The following is an 18,607-nucleotide window of genomic DNA, read 5'->3' on the forward strand; positions in this document are numbered from 1 at the left end:
TGCCCTGTTGTGGGGTTCCTCCGTTCGTCTGGACTTGTTTTTATGTCCCCTTGAGGAGTTTTGTATGTTTCGGTCAGGAGAGGTTAAGAGCTGCTTCTTACTCTGCCGCCATCTTAACCCGGCTCCGTCCATTCTGCTTTGAAGGAACACCACTCATCAGCTTTACAAGGCAAGAAGCAGTAAATGCCATGAACTTGCTATCTGGGGGACAGAGACTTCTCAGACTATTGTGTATAAGTTCTTAAATATTTTTAGATTGGATGTTTATAAAATGTAGTACCCAGAGGTCTCTGAATATCAATATAAAATTGGAAATATACTTTCCTTGATTCCAAATCACAGCCCCTAACTTCCTATATGGAAACAGGTAAAAAGACTGTTCTTCTGGAAGAGGGAAATAGGAAATAGGAAAGTTGGTTTAGCATAGAGGATAGAAACCTCGGCTTTGCATTTGAGGAGCCTGCTTTGGATCCTGACTTGATCAGGACAGTTTGTGTTTGCCCTTAATCAAGTCACTGCTTGTATGTGTACCTCAGTTTTGGCTAAACTTTAAAGGTTTCTTCCAGTTTCAAATCATATAATTAAAGACAAATGAATTTTTCTCATAGCTATTCACCTCTTTATCTCCAGCTTCTCCAAATAATCTTTTTATGTTGTCCCCTCTATTTGGTAGAATGCATTAGGCTTCTTATTCTGCCTGATATATTGGAGATTATTTTTTGATGGTGAACTGAGGGCAGGGAATTGATTTAGCAAAAATTCAAAAGTTGTCCCTTGTGACCACATAACTTTTTAATGACCTCAGAGTATGAGAAGAAGGCGTATGGCCACTTATAGATAGAGCAATACTTTTTTTTTTTTTTTTTAAACCTTTACCTTCCGTCTTGGAGTCAATACTGTGTATTGACCAAGGCAGAAGAGTGGTAAGGGTAGGCAATGGGGGTCAAGTGACTTGCCCAGGGTCACACAGCTGGGAAGTGTCTGAGGTCTGATTTGAACCTAGGACCTCCCGTCTCTAGGTCTGACTCTCAATCCACTGAGCTACCCAGCTGCCCCCTTAGAGCAATACTTTTGAATCAACTATGGCATATCTTTTCTTTAAAACTATAAATACTCCTCAAGTAGAACAGATCTTGGGTTAGTGAGATGCCTCCCTCAGTCCTCTTTCTCTTCCAAAGAAGGCTTGTTGGTTATGCTATGGTATTAACCTCTCAGTGTCTGGTGCATTACATTGGTGCATGACTTTGTCTCTTCTGTGCTTCACTTGTTTAATTATATTCCTCTTCATTCGTATGAGAACATGAAACTAGAAGCGCAGGGGCAAACGGAGAGGTTATACAACTAAAGACTTTAAAACCAAGAGGCATTCCTTTGATAAAGGAATGGCTCCTCCATATAAGTGGGAGTACCTCCATTAGCATTAATGGAGTAAGTACTTCAGCCAAGGCATCTCAGAGGTTAATCATGCTTCCTGGCTGGCCTTTACTGTCAATATTGTGTGGCGCCTAATTCTGTTGCTCCTTCAGAGGCTTTCCTGACAGCACACTAACAGACTTCTATGTAAGTCATTTCTTATGAATTATTGAAACAAACGTTTGGCTGCTAATTGATGAACACTAATGTGTTTTCTAATCACTGCAGTTTGAGTTTTTAGCACTAAACAAAACAGTTACAATTGATTTGTGGCTTTTCCTGGGTTTCAGTCTGCTGCAAACTGTGCCTTTGTATTTGAATTCAGCAGAGAGCTTTGCTGGTCATTTTAGTTAAGTATTTATTAGGAAGCAGTATTATGGTTTTTTTGTTGTCCTCTTTCCCCTCTTTCATAAATCTAAAAGACAGTTGAGGAGTGACTATTTACTTCTTATTCATTCTAGGTATGACTGATAACTGTTATCCATCCTAGGACAAGTGGTCTGCTTACACATTAAACTGAATATGAATCACATGTAGTAATAAAAAGGAATATCTTTATAAAAGAAACTTGTTTTGCTGATGTTGGTAGAAGAGACACATCCTAGCCTATCTTCTATTATTAAACTTACTTTTGAGCTCTTTGTAATCTTTTACAAGTAACTTACTCCTCTATATGTTGTAGCTTGTTTGTAAAAAATCTTGTATCCTTTTAATGAGTATTTCATTTGAACAGAAATTCTAATTTAATATCTGAGATACTGTCTAAAACCAACTTTAGTTGTTCATATGTTTACTTTAAGTGGAAAAGAACCAATTCATAATCTTTGAAAATATTCTATGATATCCATAATAATAGCTTAGAAATCATATATAAATACTGAGCTTTTAGAAACAAATTGAAGTATTTTCTGCTGTAGGGTAAGAACTTAACTAATTTTTTGTAATACTCTATTTACCAATTATTAGCATTTTAGTGATGAATGGCATATTCATTGTGCCAGATCTCAGTGGTTAGGATATGGAGATGCTGTTACAAAACAGAGTAAATTTTAGCTAGGTTGAAAAGAGCAATCCTCACTGCTTGGCAGAATTACCAGTGTAACTTGACCTGATTTAACTAACGGACAGAATTATGAGTAGAATATTTTGGCAAGAGAGAGGCATATCATGCTGTCCCTCTTATTTTTTATTAGGATATTTCTTTTTTATTCATTTTAAGGAAGGAGAAAAGAATTAAATGTGTATCTTTGTATTAATACATGCATATACTAATATATCTAGAACATTTCACATTCATACCAAAGCAACATCATGTAGTAGGAGATTAGTGTGATGTTATGAAATAGTCAAAAATAGTCAAAAATTGCTAGAATTGGAGTTCTTGACTTTACTTTTGACTACTAATACTAATTCTCCCTTGACCTCAGTTGATAAAATGAGGACATCAGATTAGGGGTTTTCTAAGATGTTTTTTCCAACTCTAAATTGCATGTGTACATAATATATTCTTGAGGAGAAAAATGGTTTCCTGATTTTTTTACCCCTTCCTCCCCCACCTTTACCCTGTGCCAGTTGAGAGAACATTTACCAGCCTTTCCTTTCATAACTCCTCCAATTTGCTAAATCTGTAAATCAGGTTAAAAGGCTCACTGGATCAGCCTTAATGAGATTTCTTTTTCTTTAAAGTCATGAAAAAAAATTGGTTTTTAGAGGCCGCTTGAAAAGAAATGATATAGGGTGTTAATGCAATGGGCATTTGTATAGAGAATCCAAGTACCATCATTTTTACTTTTTATTACTTACTCTAGACCCTGAAAACTGGACTGACGATGGTTGGGAAAGTGGTTACCCAGCTGACTGGTACATTGCCTTCGGGTGTATCTGAGGAGGATGTCGCCATCCACAGTAATACTCGCCGAAGTCCTTTGGTCCCAGGAATTATCACAGTTATTGACACGGAGACAGTTGGAGAAGGGCAGGTAAGAAGAGGTTCTAGTGCATGTGGCAAACAGATTTATTTTTTCTGGGTTTCTGCTTCTTGTAGGCATTGTCTTGTTTTGTCTTGCTTCATCATAATGGGGAGTGTCTTTGTGTCTGCCAGGTCAGCAGCATCTGCATGTTCGCTTTGCTGCCTGCCTGGTAAAGCATCATTGAGGATCCAGCTGAGCCAACACGTATACAGTCCTTAATGCTCATTTACATGACATTTTGACAATATCGAGTGTGAACTGTCAGTTGTGCTTTGCTCACACTTGCTCAGCTTTGACACTGATTTATGCTGACCAGTGGTGGTGTTAGTCTGATTATAGTTATTAATGCAGAGTGTAGCAACAAACTCTGATTGGGATTTAGAATCTTGGTGAACTGTTTGATACGGTGTAGTGAAGGAGTAATTAGAAGTCCATTTTAACTTGAGTGAGCTGGAATATTTGTGAAATAAATTTGAGTGGACAAGGATGGTGCTAGACTTGTTGAAACAGCTATAAATCCTGTTTCTGGTAATCCATTTGTTTTAGGAAGAAAAAAAAGGAAACCTAAATGTATTTAGAAACCTTCTTTCTCAACCTCACATTTAGAATTTTCTGTAAAAAAGATGTATAAAATGCTTTTGTGATTCACATTTTGTAATTTTAACTTTTTTGCCTTGGAATTTATCTTTGCTTACTATTAGTTTGCACATAACTTCTGTTGTCTGCTGTTTGCTTTTAAAAAATCAGATTGTAAATGTTTGCAAAAAAAGTGCTGAAAATTGAGTCTCCTTATTTAAATATAATAAGGACAGAAAAGGGTTTTGGAATTTCAGGATCCATGGCATGATTTTTGTCCAATTTTATTCTAGAAATGATAATGATATAAATCAATTTTTTCAAACTTCTAGTGCAAAGTAAAACAAGTTTAGGTACCTGAATTATTTTCTTCCCCTTCCACAATTCATGAGAACATGTTTTATTTTCATATTTAAAGAAAAAAGTTTAAAAATTTTTGACTTCACCAGTATTTCATGAAACCTTATTTTTATTGTCTTTTGTAATATTTAACTGGACCCTACTTTTGTAGCACAAATTTGAAACATGAGATAAATAATTTCTAAATGTAGATATATATAGTTACATAAATATCTATGTCAGTATATATTATAATTAGAAATAACCAGGAACAAACAGATATTAATGTCGGTTTTTTTTGGTTCCTTCTTAGAGAATATCATTAACTTTCCCTATGTGAGATGACCTTATGTTAAAAAATTGCATCTATTTTTAAAAAGTAAAAATGTTCATTTCCCTTCAAAATGTCAAAATATTATAAGCTAATCAATGAGATCTAAGATAGTCATTATTTTTAAATTATATTGCTCCAGAAATAAATATATGGGGCATAAATTTAATTTGTGTGTTTCTAAAAGAATTCTGCAAGTAAAGGAAAAAAACAATTTTTACTTCCTATCAGTTTTTACATGTTTTTATTAAAATGCAATATAAAATTAAACTCATTGTTTGAGGTAACATTAAAGGAATTAAAATTGTTTTAGCTTTATGCCATGCATTTGTTCATTTCCCTCTCCAGAAAATACCATTTAGAAAGTATAGAGGGCTTTAAAGTATTAACCCAAAATATCAAATGTTCCTTGGGAAAATATGCTTTTAGTATATTTTGGTAGACATCTTAGTGAAATATGGCATATGGCAGCTGCTTAGGAATAAGTCCCTGCATTAACAAACAGTGGCACTTTAAGAAAGTTTGAACTATAGTGTAGTGAAAAGAGAAAGGCTTCAGAATTCTGAGCCCATGGATCTGGCTGTCATTCTTTATTTTAAAACAGTATAAAAATAATTTTCCTGAACCCCAAGTAACTTTGTGGTAAACCAAATTATGTTAACAAGGCTCATGTGCTTGTTTAAACTTCCTTTTAATGAAGTGTTAGCAAACTTTTCAGTTGGCCTTAATGACTATTTATTTAGACCTGTTAATTAGCTGAAATGGATAGAAATAAACCTATACAGATGTTCTGCTTTTAAAAATTGGAATTAAATACATAAACTTTAAGTGGTTTATGAGTTTTAAAGAAAAAATATTTGCTTTTGACCTTTGATTCTTGATTCTTAATTAATTCATCACTAGGCCACCCACATTTAGGTTCTAGTAACAACCCTTAACACTAGGCAGTTTTGTGACTACAAATAAGTCTGTTAAATATCTAACATTTGTTGACAGAGAGATAGGTGGTCATTTAAAAGTAGAAAATTTGATCTTTAATGTTTCTGTTGAAACAGAAAAGTGAAAATGGCATATTAATTACATGCTCTCATATATTATCAAAAGTATAAAAAATATAAAAAGAAAATGGGGAAAAAAGAGTCAAAGCAGGGTATTTTGTCCTTCTTGTGTTTTCAAATGCAATTGGATTTTTCCCTTTTCCTTATTAACTGTTTATTACATTAACAAGGAATGCTCTTGAGTTTGGTAGAGGAGGTGGAGTTTTGAGGGTAAAGGAGAGAATGAAAAACTGTAGACCCCTGCTATTTCCAAGATTCATTTCCATTTAGTAAGGAACTGACATCAATTAAATCAAATAAAGATGCTTATCATGAAGTAGGAATCATAGCAATGTTAGCTCTGAAATTTCAGAAAGCTAAACAATGTTCAACTTCAACAAATTGTCCCATGTATGACTTTCATTTAGAAAAGGTAGTACGTTTTCATCCTTGGGTAATCATAGGTGTTCTAAAATATTGAATTATTTTCATTTTATTATTGTACATTTTTTTATGTAATTGGTGGGGCAAGGGGTGTGTGAAAAATTAGGTTTATATCTACATGTATTACAGAAAACTTTGTTGTTTTTTTTTAAAGCAATAGGATTCCCTCAGAGCATAATTTTGTCTGCCTTTCCTTTTATTGAAGGGAATCTGCTTTTTGTCAAGAAGACATTTTTGTCTCAGATAAATAGTTCAGTCTGAGCACAAGGCTGTTTTGAGTTTATGCTGGATTCTATTAAAAGGAGTCCAGTAGTTAATGTTGTAGATTTATCACTTTTAGCCCCTTTCCACTGATGTTTGACCTTAGCTATAATGTTTTTTTCTTTCTTATATGTCTTGGGACATGAAGCCGACAATGCATTGGTTTTTTTGCTGTTTAAAAGATATTTTCATGTTTACAGTTGAAATGTATAAAATCTGAATCATCATCTTTCTAATGCTAATCTGATTTGTTTGATTTTATGATGACATGATTCTTCTTTAGTATCTGCATTGAGAACAAAAATTAATTTGATTGAATTTGTACCCATTTTTATTCATTTTACTTTTTTGTTTTATAAAAATAAAAATCAAAGCATTTCTAGATGTGGATAAGTTAAGTGATATAATTTCACATTAAATATCATTATAATTGCTCTCATAATTATTTTTGACTACTGGGCAACAATCTTGATTCCTCTCCAAATGAAGAAAAATATATTTGGGGAGAATAAAAAATATATGCCACCCTTTGCCCGGAAAATAAATGCTGGTTTTGACAACAAGTTTAGTGATCCCTTAGGTGTTTTGCCAGCTTCTCTATTCAGATGATAAAGACTGGCTTATCCATCATGTATCAATTATGGTGTTCTGTGGAATTTTAATACAGTCAAGTGGATAATGCTCTCTCATTGGCTCAGTGTGCTCAGTTAAGTAGTGAGCAGATAGTGGTCTTTTGTAAAATTATATTTTGCTGTCTGGTGGTACTAACATTCTGGCAGTTCAGACAGGATAAGAAGTGATTCTGTAAACCCTCCCCAAAAGAGCTTGTTATTGTTAGATTGTTAGATGGAATTACCTCTTTTTTAGGGAGTTATAAAACCTATCAAGAGAATATTGAAAAAACTTCCCCGTTCGTGTGTGATGACACAGTAGCCTCCAAGAAACCCATAATCATTGGTATTTTTGTCTTCTGGCTTAATGTTTCTTATTCATTCTGACATCAATTATAGTATCAAGATTATAGTGTTGGAAAGAGAAGAAAGTAAGGGTCTATTGCAGTGGATACCAATTCATCAGCTTTCTAAATGTTTATAGTGTTTTGCCCAATAACATGATACAAATCAATAGTATTGCCTACTTGATCAACACTGGCAGATGTAACGTTTTCATTCCTGGATTTGGCCAACATCAGAACTTGGGAGACCTAGTAGAAACTGGATCTCAAAAATCTTATGTGGCTTTTGCCCCATTATTTGTGATTTTGGTCAAATCATGCCCTTTTATTGTGCCTCAGATCCTAGGCAGGAGATAAGAAGAGTTAAGCAATCCCTATCTATTGCTATAGCAACACAGCAGTTACATTACATTGTTTTAGCACAAATAAGATGAAAGGTAGTTTTTATACAGAGAACAGTTTTGTTTAAACCTTACTTTTTCCTTGAAATTTTTGAAAAAAACTCCTAGGTGTAGAAGATGCAGAGAAGAAAACATGTAAGACAAGAAGGGGAAAAGTGTTTGATTATTAGGTTTGATAAGACAAGACACATACAGTCAAATATGTTTTTAAAAAAACACTAAATACCCACAAAGAGTGATAGAAGGTAGAAGGAATAAAGAAGAAAAGAGAATTAATTTGGGTTTGTCAACATGATTCTTTGGTTAATCCCTGAATAAAACTCAGTAAGAGTAGTAATGATGGTATTTTTATGGTCTTAATTCTCTTCCTCCTCCTTCTATTCCTCCTTATTTTTAATTTTTATTTAGAATATTTTTCCATGGTTATATGATTCCTGATTCCTCCCCACCCCACACTTTCTCTTTTCCCTTCCCAAAGCTGACATGCAGTTCCACTGGGTTATACAAGTATCATTGTTCAAAACCTTTTCCCCTGTCATTCATATTTGCAGTAGAGTGATTCTTTAACATCAAAAGCCTAATCACATCCCCAGCACACTATGTGGTTGATCATATATTTTTCTAATGCATTTCTGGCTTCATAATTCTTTTTCTGGATATGGATAGTGTTCTTTCTCATAAATTGCTCTGGATTGTCCTGGGTCATTGCATTGCTACTGGTAGAAAAGTCCATTACATTTTATTATGCCATAATCTATCAGTCTCTGTGTACAATGTTCTCCTGGTTCTGCTCCTTTTGCTCTGCATCAATTCCTGGAGGTTGTTCAAATTCACATGGAATTCCTCCATTTCTTTATTCCTTTCAGAACAATAATATTCTATCACGAACATATACCACAATTTATTCAGCCATTCCCCCATCAATGGATACCCCTTCATTTTCTAATTTTTTGCCACCACAAAGAGTGAGGCTATAAATATTTTTGTACAAGTCTTTTTCCTTATTATTTCTTTGGGGTGAAAATCCAGCAGTGGTATGGCTATATGAAAGGGCATGCATTCATCTAAAGCCCTTTGTGCATAGTTCCAAATTGCCCTCCAGAATTGTGGGACCAATTCACAACTCCATGAGCATTGTATTAGTGTCCCAATTTTGCTACATCCTCTCCAACATTTATCACTTTCCTTTGCGGCCCATATTGGCCAGTCTCTAGGTGTGAGGTGGCACCTCAGAGTTGTTTTAATTTGCATTTCTCTAATTAGAGGGATTTTAGAACACTTTTTCGTGTGATTATAGCTAGTTTTGATTTCTTCCTGTGAATACAGCCTATTCATGTCCTTTGACCATTTGTTGATTGGGGAATGGCTTCATTTTTTGTAGATTTGAATTAGTTCCTTATATATTTGGGAAAGTAAACCTTTGTCAGAGCGTTTTGTTATGACAAATGTTCTCCCAGGTTGTTGCTTTCCTTCTAATTTTGGTTGCATTTTGTTTGTTTGTACAAAACCCTTTTTAATTTGATACAATCAAAGTCATTCATTATACATTTTATAATATTCTCTAACTCTTGCTTGGTCTTAAATTCCTTTCTTTCTCACAGATCTGACAGGTATACTATTCTATGTTCATCTAATTTATTTAGGATTTTACTCTATATTTAAGGCACTTATTAATTTTGAATTTATCTTGGTGTAGGTTGTAAGATATTGATCGAAACCTAATTTTTCCCATACTGTTTTCTAATTTTCCCAGCAGTTTTTGTCAAATAGTGAGTTCTTGTCCCCAAATTTGGGATCTTTGGGTTTTTTGAACACTAGTTTGCTGAGATCATTTATCCCTAGTCTATTCCATTGTACTACCTTTTTGTCTCTTAGCCAGTATCGTATTGCTTTGATGACCAGAATCCTCCTGTATTTTGTTTAAAAGAAACACTTTTGAGGCAGGGTGACACACATTAATTTAAGGTAAAAGGCTGGAGCAAAATTTATCAAGCACCATTTAAAGTAAAAAAATCATGTGGTAATCATGATACCAGACAAAGCCAAAGTAGAAATTCATCTGATTAAAAGAGATAAGGAAGTAAATTACATTTTGGTAAAGGGTACTATAAACAATGAATAAATATTATTATTTTACATTTATGCACCTAATGGTATAGCATCTAGATTTCTAAAGGAAAAATTAAAGGAGCTCAAGGAGGAAATAAATAGAAAGTAAGACCATACTAGTGGGGGATCTCAACCTCCCCCTTTCAGAACTAGATAAATTGAACTTGAAAATAAAAAGAAAGAAGTAAAGGAAGTGAATGAAATGCTAGAAAAAATAAGAGTTAATAGATATTTGGAGAAAATTGAAAGGGATAAAACGGAATATACCTTCTTCTCTACAGTACATGGTACATATACAAAGATTGACCATGTAAGAGGGTGTAGAAATATTGCAAAAAATAAATGCAAAAAAGCAGAAATAATAAATACAACTTTTTCAGATCATAATGCGATAAAAATTATAATTAACTAGGATCCATGGAAAGGCAAATTTAAAATTAATTGGAAACTAAATAATCTAATTCTTCAGAACTGGTGCTTCAAAGAAGAAATCATAGCAACAATTATAACATTTAATGAGAATGACAATGAGGAGACAATATATCAAATATTATGGGATACAGCCAAAGTGGTACTCAGGGGAAAATGTATATTGCTCAGTGCCTATATCAACAAAATAAAAATACAAATTGATCAAATTAACAAAAGAGGAAATGGAATACTTAAATAATCCAATATCAGAAAAAGAAACTGAAAAGGCCATCAACAAACTTCTTTAAGAGAAAATCCTCAGAGCCAGATGGATTCACAAGTGAATTATATCAAATATTTAAAGAACCAAGCAATCCCAATATTATACAAATTATTTGACAAAATAATTAAAGAGTCTTACCAAATTCTTTTTATGAAATAAATATGGTATTGATCCCAAAACCAGCCTGACCAAAAAAAGAGAAAGAAAATTACAGACCTATCTCTTTAATGTACATACACTCAAAAATCTTTAATAAAATACTAACAAAAAGGCTATAGCAAATTATAACAAGGATTATCCACCATGACCAGGTGGGATTTATATAAGGAATGCAAGGATAGTTTAATATTAAGAAAACCATCCTCTTAATTGACGATAATTGACCATGATTATCTCAATAGATGCAGAAAATATCTTTGACAAAATACAACATCCATTCCCATTAAAAAAACTAGAGAGTATAGGAATAGAAGGGCCATTCCTCAAAATGATAAATAATATATATCTAAAACCATCATTAAGTATCATCTGCAATGGGAACAAGTTAGAGTCCTTCCCACTAAGATCAGGAGTGAAGCAAGGATGTCTATAATCACCTCTCCTATTTAATCTTGTACTAGAAATGCTAGCAGTAGTGATTACAGAAGAAAAAGAAATTGAAGGGATCAAAGGTAGGCAATGAGGAAACTATACTATCACTCTTTGCAGATGATATGAAGGAATACTTAAAGAATCCTAGAAAATCATCTAAAAGACTAATGAAAATAACTAACAACTTTAGCTAAGTTGCAGGGTATAATTAGACCCACACAAGTCATTAGAATTTCTGTATATTTCTAACAAAATTCAGCAGTAGGAATTAGAAAGAGAAATTCCATTTAAAATCACTCTAGAGTGAAATCATAAATAAATTCAGTAAATATATTTAAATTACTCTAGACAATATAAAATATTTAGGATTCTATCTCCCAAGAATACACAAGAATTATATGAATACAACTACAAAACACTTTTCACTCAATTAAAAGTAGATCTAATTAATTGGAAAATTATTAATTGCTCATAGGTAGGAGGAGCAAATATAATAAAAATGGCAATCCTACCCAAATCAATCTACTTATTCAGTGCCATACCTCTCAAACTACCAAAAAACTTTTTTTATAGAATCAGAAAAAATTATAACAAAGTTCATCTTGAAAAACAAAAGATCAAGAATATCAAGGGAAATAATGAAAAAAAAAAATGTGAAGGATGGGGGCCTAGCAGTACCAGATCTTAAACTGTATCTTTTTTAATGTTTTTTTATTTTTTATTTTAATTTTTAAAAATTTCTTTTGATTTTTGTTTTATTACTTCTTGTTATCTCATGAAGTAATTAGCTTCCACTTGCCCAATTTTATTTTTTTAGAAAAATTTTCCATGGTTACATGTTTTTACTTTCCTCTTGACTCTCCTCCTTTCACTCCCCATAGGCTATGTACATTTCCACTTGTTTTAACATGTGTCATCAATCAAGACCTATTTCCATATTATTGATAGTTGCACTGGTGCGGTCCTTTCGAGTCTACCTCCCCAGTCATATCTGCATCAAACCGTGTCAAGTTGTTTTTCTTCTGTGTTTCCAGTCCTGTAATTTTTCCTCTGAATGTGGAGAGCCTTCTTTTCCATAAATTCCTCAGAATTGTCCTTGGTCATTGCATTGCTGCTAGTACAGAAGTCCATTACATTTGATTTTACCACAGTGTATCAGTCTCTGTGTACAATGTTCTTCTGGCTCTGCTCCTTTCAATCTGCATCAATTCCTGGAGGTCTTTCCAGTGCACATGGAATTCCTCCAGTTTATTATTCCTTTTAGCACAATAGTATTCCATCACCAGCATATACCACAATTTGTTCAGCCATTCCCCAATTGAAGGGCGGGCATACCTTCGTTTTCCAGTTTTTTGCCACCACAAAAAGCTCAGCTATAAATATTTTTGTGCAAGTCTGTTTATCTATAATCTCTTTGGGGTATGAAACCAGCAACGTTATGTCTAGTTTGAAGGGCAGGCAATCTTTTATTGCTTTTTGGGCATAGTTCCAAATTGCCATCCAGAATGGTTGGATCAGTTCACAACTCCACCAGCAATGCATTAATGTCCCAATTTTGCCACATCCCCTCCAACATTCATTACTTTCCCCTGCTGTCATTTTAGCCAGTCTGCTTAGGTGTGAGGTAGTACCTCAGAGTTGTTTTGATTTGCATTTCTTTAATTATTAGAGATTTAGAACACTTTCTCATGTGCTTATTGATACTTTTGATTTCTTTATCTGAAAATTGTCTATTCATGTCCCTTGCCCATTTGTCAATTGGGGAATGGCTTGATTTTTTTTTTATACAATTGATTTAGCTCCTTGTATATTTGAGTAATTAGACCTCTGTCAGAATTTTTTGTTATATAGATTTTTGCCAAGTTTGTTGTTTCCCCTCTGATTTTGGTTGCATTGTTTTTTGTTTGTACAAACCTTTTTTAATTTAATATAATCAAAATTATTTATTTTACATTTTGTAGTTTTCTCTAACTCTTGCTTGGTTTTTAAAGTTTCCCTTTCCAATAGATCTGACAAGTATACTATTCTGTGTTGACTTAATTTACTTATAGTTCCCTTCTTTATATTCAAGTCATTCACCCATTCTGAATTTATCTTGGTGTAGGATGTGAGATGTTGATCTAAATCTAATCTCTCCCATATTGTTTTCCAAATTTCCCAACAGGTTTTTGTCAAATAGGGTTTTTTTTTATCCCCCAAAATGGGCTCTTTGGGTTTATCATACACTTTTTTGCTGACTTCACTTACCCCAAGTCTATTCCACTGATCCTCTCTTCTTTCTCTTAGCTAATATCATATCGTTTTGATGACCGCTGCTTTATAGTATAGTTTAATGTCTGGTTACTTCTAGGCCACCTTCCTTCACGTTTTTTTTTTTTTCATTATTTCCCTTGATATTCTTGATCTTTTGTTCTTCCAAATGAACTTTGTTATTGTTTTTTCTAATTCAGTAAAAAAAGTTTTTTGGTAGTTTGATACGTATGGCACTAAACAGGTAAATCAATTTGGGTATAATGGTCATTTTTATTATGTTAGCTCGTCCTACCCATGAGCAATCGATGTTTTTCCAATTGTTTAGATCTAGTTTTAATTGTTTGGAAAGTGTTTTGTAGTTGTTTTTGTATAATTCCTGTGTTTGTTTTTGAGTCCTAAGTATTTTATATTGTCTATTATTATTAATCTTATTATTATTCTATTTATTTATTTCACTATCATCCGTTATTTATTTTATTATTTATTATTTAGCATTATTTCATACATATATTATTTATTTCTATATTATTATTATTTCTTAATTATTAATTTTAATTAAAAACATTTTTGTAGAAATATCTAATTTCAGAATTCACTGGGAAGCTTTGTAGCAATTTTTAGATAAATATTTAAAATTCAGAATATATAAGTAATTGAGAAATTTACAAAAGTAGAGTCATCACCTAATCAATAATTGTTCAAATACTTGAACTTGTGGCTTTCAAATATGAAATCCAGGCTGTCATTAACCATATTAAAAATTCATTTGAAGAACCAGTAATTATTGCCATTCATTCATGTCCAACTCATTGTTACCCCATTTGAAATTTTCTTGGCAATAAGTAGAATTGTTTGCCATTTCCTTATGTAGCTCATTTTACAGAGGTGGAATCTGAGGCAAATATGGCTAAGTGAAATGCCTAGTTTCATACAGCTAGTGAATATCTGAGACCCTGTTTGAACTCAGGAAAAAGAGTCAAGATTCATTGTTACTCAAGGCCTGCCACTCTATGTACTGTGCCTCCTAATGTTCCAGAAATGATAGTTAGAGAAGTGGAAATTAAGATACTTTCTGCCACTGCGGTTACTGCTACCCCACCTGCCTACTGTTTGCACCATTGCTCCTGTCCTGGCCCCAAGGCATCCTGGGAAGTCTAAGAGCTGCTCTGCTGCAGAGGATGAGAACTCCAATCCCTTCTCCCACCCCACATGGGTTTTCCAGCCTGTGCTAGCCATTTTTAAAGCCAAAGTCTTAAGCTGATCCAGGACTCCTGGCTTAGAGAGACTTGCAACTCAGGATTTTTTTTTTTTCCACAAAAAGGTGACTCCTCTGCTTTTACTTTTGAGGGCAGAGAGACCAAATCAATAGATTTAAAGTAAAAGTTTTGGAAATAAGCCTGCCTTTCCCTTCTCTCTCCTGACTCATAACAGAAGGGTAGCCAGTTCTCTCATGTGCAAATACCCTATTGTTCTCCTTCTGGAAATTTTGCTTCTTTGTTTTTACTCTGTAAACAAACTTCCATTCTGTGTCATTTTGAGGACAAATTGCTATTGCAAAGCATGGCCTGCTCTGCCTATATCAAACCACTCCCATTCTGGGAGAGCATTATAGATTTCTTGCTTCTGATCCTGGGGGTTTTTTGTGCTGATTGATTACCTTGCAGTTGAGAGCTTGACTAATCTTAAGATTCAGGGGAGAAATGAATCTCCTCACACCCTTTCGGCATTTTGGCCTGCCAAGTCTTTGCCCCTTATCCCATATGCTGGTCATCCATACTATGCTCTGTGCACAATTCTCCCTCACTATGACAAAATTCAGACCTCTTATAAAAGGAACGGGAATGGATAAATATACGGGGGAGGGGAAAGAACCATAAAATAGATCTGGAAGTTTATTGCTTTCTGATCATTTTTCAGCTTTTCCCGTCAAGAGAGTAAAGAAATCTATTGGAGTAGGTAAAAAGGTTTTTTTGTTTTGTTTTGTTTTGTTTTGTTTTACCCTTAATTTTTGGTGTATTGTTTTATAGGTGGAAGAGTGGTAAGGGTGGGCAATGGGGGTCAAGTGACTTGCCCAGGGTCACACAGCTGGGAAGTAGCTGAGGCCGGGTTTGAACCTAGGTAAAAAGGTTTTTGACTGCACCTTCTTATTTGCTGATTCCTTTAAGGTTTAGATTTTTTTAAGTTTATCTGTATTAATCTAATTAATTTCTGTTCCATTGTATAATTATTTATCTATATTTTCCTATGATTTTACTGATCAACATGTCATTGTAAAAAATCCCATAAGTTTTATGAATCCTGGATTTATTATCTGATTCATCAATGTCTCAAGTTGCTTATACAACCTTTGGAGAATTTAATGAGCTAAATATCTCAATTGTTTTTAAAGGGTCCATTTTGTAGCTGAAGTGAAGTGCAATGACATTATTATATATCCCCACCTCCGCATTTATAAAAATAAAATGGATGAGATATATAACAGTCTCATACCAGAGGAGCTGGGAAGGTGTTCCTAGCATGTGGTACCCCTTTAAGGCTCCTATGTGGGTGTATACCCTTGGTAGCAAGAGGCTTCTGGATGATTTATTAGTTTTAACTCTTCAGCTTCTTTTACTTTTCCACCAGAAGCATCTAAATTTTGGGTGATGGTTTAGACCCCCAAAAAGATTTTCATCAGCAGTTGCCAATGTTGAAAGATTTTCTATATCTGTAGAATTTGTTATAAGTATATATCAGTTCATAGGTTTTTAAATATCACACACCAAGTAGACATATATAAACTCATGTGAATCTTATATAAAAATGGGTTTCTTTGCTATTGTTAATAACTGGGCTATAGTGAATTTTGGGGATTTTGGTACTTTCTTTGAATGTGCATTATCTCCTCTACTACTGTTTTATTTTTATAAATAAAATCCTATTTTGCAAAAATTATTTGCATTCACACAGTGGATCTTGGCCAAGTTTAAAAAGGAAATGGATCTCATTTTTGGTGAGAAACCTTTGTTTTCTACCTCTCGTTGGCTGACCCAGTGTGTCACTGATTCTAAGCTGTATATTTTTAATTTTAACACATTTTTTATTAATTGTTTTTTTCTTGTATTTTCAAAATAGTATTTGAGTACTTTGAAGTACATATAATAAATATTAATCTTTTTTTATTTTTGAGGTACTATAAGTTTAAAATTTGTTCTAATATTAATGTATACCTAAAATGCTTTAAACTATAGAAATAATGTCATTGATTGTTTAAAATATTATGGAACTTTCTTAATGCTTCTGTCTGGTTCCAAAAGAATTAATATAAAAAGAGCCATTGCACAGTGCCAAAGAAGCACAAAGCTACCTGCATAGTGGCAATTGAGCACAAGGTCAAAGATACCAACCCCAGTGGGATTGATGTAATTTTGAGCCAGAATAAGAGGACTTGAACTTGTTTGGGGTTTGAGGTTGTAGCTGTTCTAAAAGATGTCAGAGGCAGGTCTTCCTCTGAACCACATTCTATCAAGCATCTCACTTTGGCTAAAAATCTCTAAAGCTCCTATAATCTAGTCCCTTTTCTATCTTTCATAGTGTGGCAAAGTTTCTGTAGTCCTGGCTACTGATTGGGTAAATGCATAATTATTTAAATCACTTTAATTAGGTCCTGATTCAAGAACCTGTTATAGGTTTATTTTTCTTTTACTTAGATTTTTTAGAAACAAGACATTGGTGTTTTATATTTAATCCACAAGTTATTTTTTCTCTTTTATGTGAATTTTTTTATTCTTTTGATTTCTTTTGTAATTGATTCATATACTTTATAATTCAGCCATGTATATTTGAGTGATCCTTGTTATTATCCACCTCAAGGAGGACTTTGTTATTGTAGTGAACTTTGATTAGAATTTCAGCAATTTTAGGGTAAGAAACTTGGTACCTCCCATAATCCAGAAGATGAATCTGTTTTGAGAGGGTGCCATGAAGATACCTGCAGAAAGCACATACTGCATCAAGGAGATCCAAATTGAACTTTGGGATGTGAAATTGAACTAGGAGGGTTGAAAGCATTTGTTTTGAATGTATACTTTTAGCCAAAGGGGACTGCCCCTAAACTGGCTTTTTGTCAATGTAGCAATCATTGATTTTGTTCTCTTTTCTTTTTATCCACAAATTATCAAAATTTTTTAATTGATTATTTTTTCATGATCCTTTTGGGGAGACTTGTTTCCCAATAAGATCATAGTGGTGTATGTATAAATGGATATTTTGAACCTAGTACTACATCCCCCATAAGTCCCTTGGTATTTCCAAAAATTCCCTTTAATCTCTCCTGTGTCTCCACGTTTGCGTGGTCACATTATTGTTTTATAGTTGGCTGTAACTCTTCCCTCTGCCTCTTTTGCTCTTGGGAGAGGGCTGGTTAGTACCCTTTAGTTAGTTTTAATTTTTAATCTCCACAGTTCTTTTTTTTTAACATTTATTAATATTCATTTTTAACATGGTTACATGATTCATGCTCCTCCTTTCCCCTTCACCCCCCGCACTCCCCCCACCAATGGCCGATGCACATTCCCACTAGTTTTGTCATATGTCCTTGATCAAGACCAATTTCCAGATTGTTGGTAGTTGCATTGGTGTGATACTTTCCAGTCCACACCCTCAATAATGTCCACCCCGACCCATGTGTTCAAGCAGTTGTTTTTCTTATATGTTTCCTCTCCTGCAGTCCTTCCTCTGAATGTGGGTAGCATCTTTACCATAAATCCCTCAGAATTGTCCTGGGTCATTGTATTGCTGCTGGTACAGAGGTCCATTACATTCAATTTTACCACAGAATGTCAGTCTCTGTGTACAATGTTCTTCTGGCTCTGCTCCTTTCGCTCTGCATCAGTTCCCGGAGGTCTCTCCAGTTCGCCTGGAACTTCTCCAGTTTATTATTCCTTTTAGCACAATAGTATTCCATCACCCGCATATACCACAGTTTGTTCAGCCATTCCCCAATTGAAGGACATACCCTCCTTTTCCAATTTGTTGCCACCACAAAAAGCACAGCTATGAATATTTTCATACAAGTCTGTTTATCTATGATCTCTTTGGGGTACAAACCCAGCAATGGTATGGCTGGATCAAAGGGAAGGCATTCTTTTATAGCCCTTTGAGCATGATTCCAAATTGCCAGCCAGAATGGCTGGATCAGTTCACAGCTCCACCAGCAATGCATTAATGTCCCAATTTTGCCACATCCCCTCCA

The 18,607-nt window shown here is 34.0% G+C and overlaps 1 protein-coding gene across 1 annotated transcript in view; it reads left to right on the forward strand.

Annotated features, from left to right (window-relative positions):
- The window catches only part of BCAS3 (BCAS3 microtubule associated cell migration factor), an 881,625-nt gene that overhangs the window by 256,957 nt on the left and 606,061 nt on the right, over positions 1 to 18,607 (forward strand). Inside the window, exon 11 of the mRNA XM_044671669.1 lies at positions 3,222 to 3,392. Coding sequence (XP_044527604.1) covers positions 3,222 to 3,392 — 171 coding nt within the window. The remainder of the gene's footprint in view (positions 1 to 3,221; positions 3,393 to 18,607) is intronic.

This window comes from Gracilinanus agilis, chromosome 4 (assembly GCF_016433145.1).
Source record: "Gracilinanus agilis isolate LMUSP501 chromosome 4, AgileGrace, whole genome shotgun sequence".
Classification (NCBI taxonomy): domain Eukaryota; kingdom Metazoa; phylum Chordata; class Mammalia; order Didelphimorphia; family Didelphidae; genus Gracilinanus; species Gracilinanus agilis.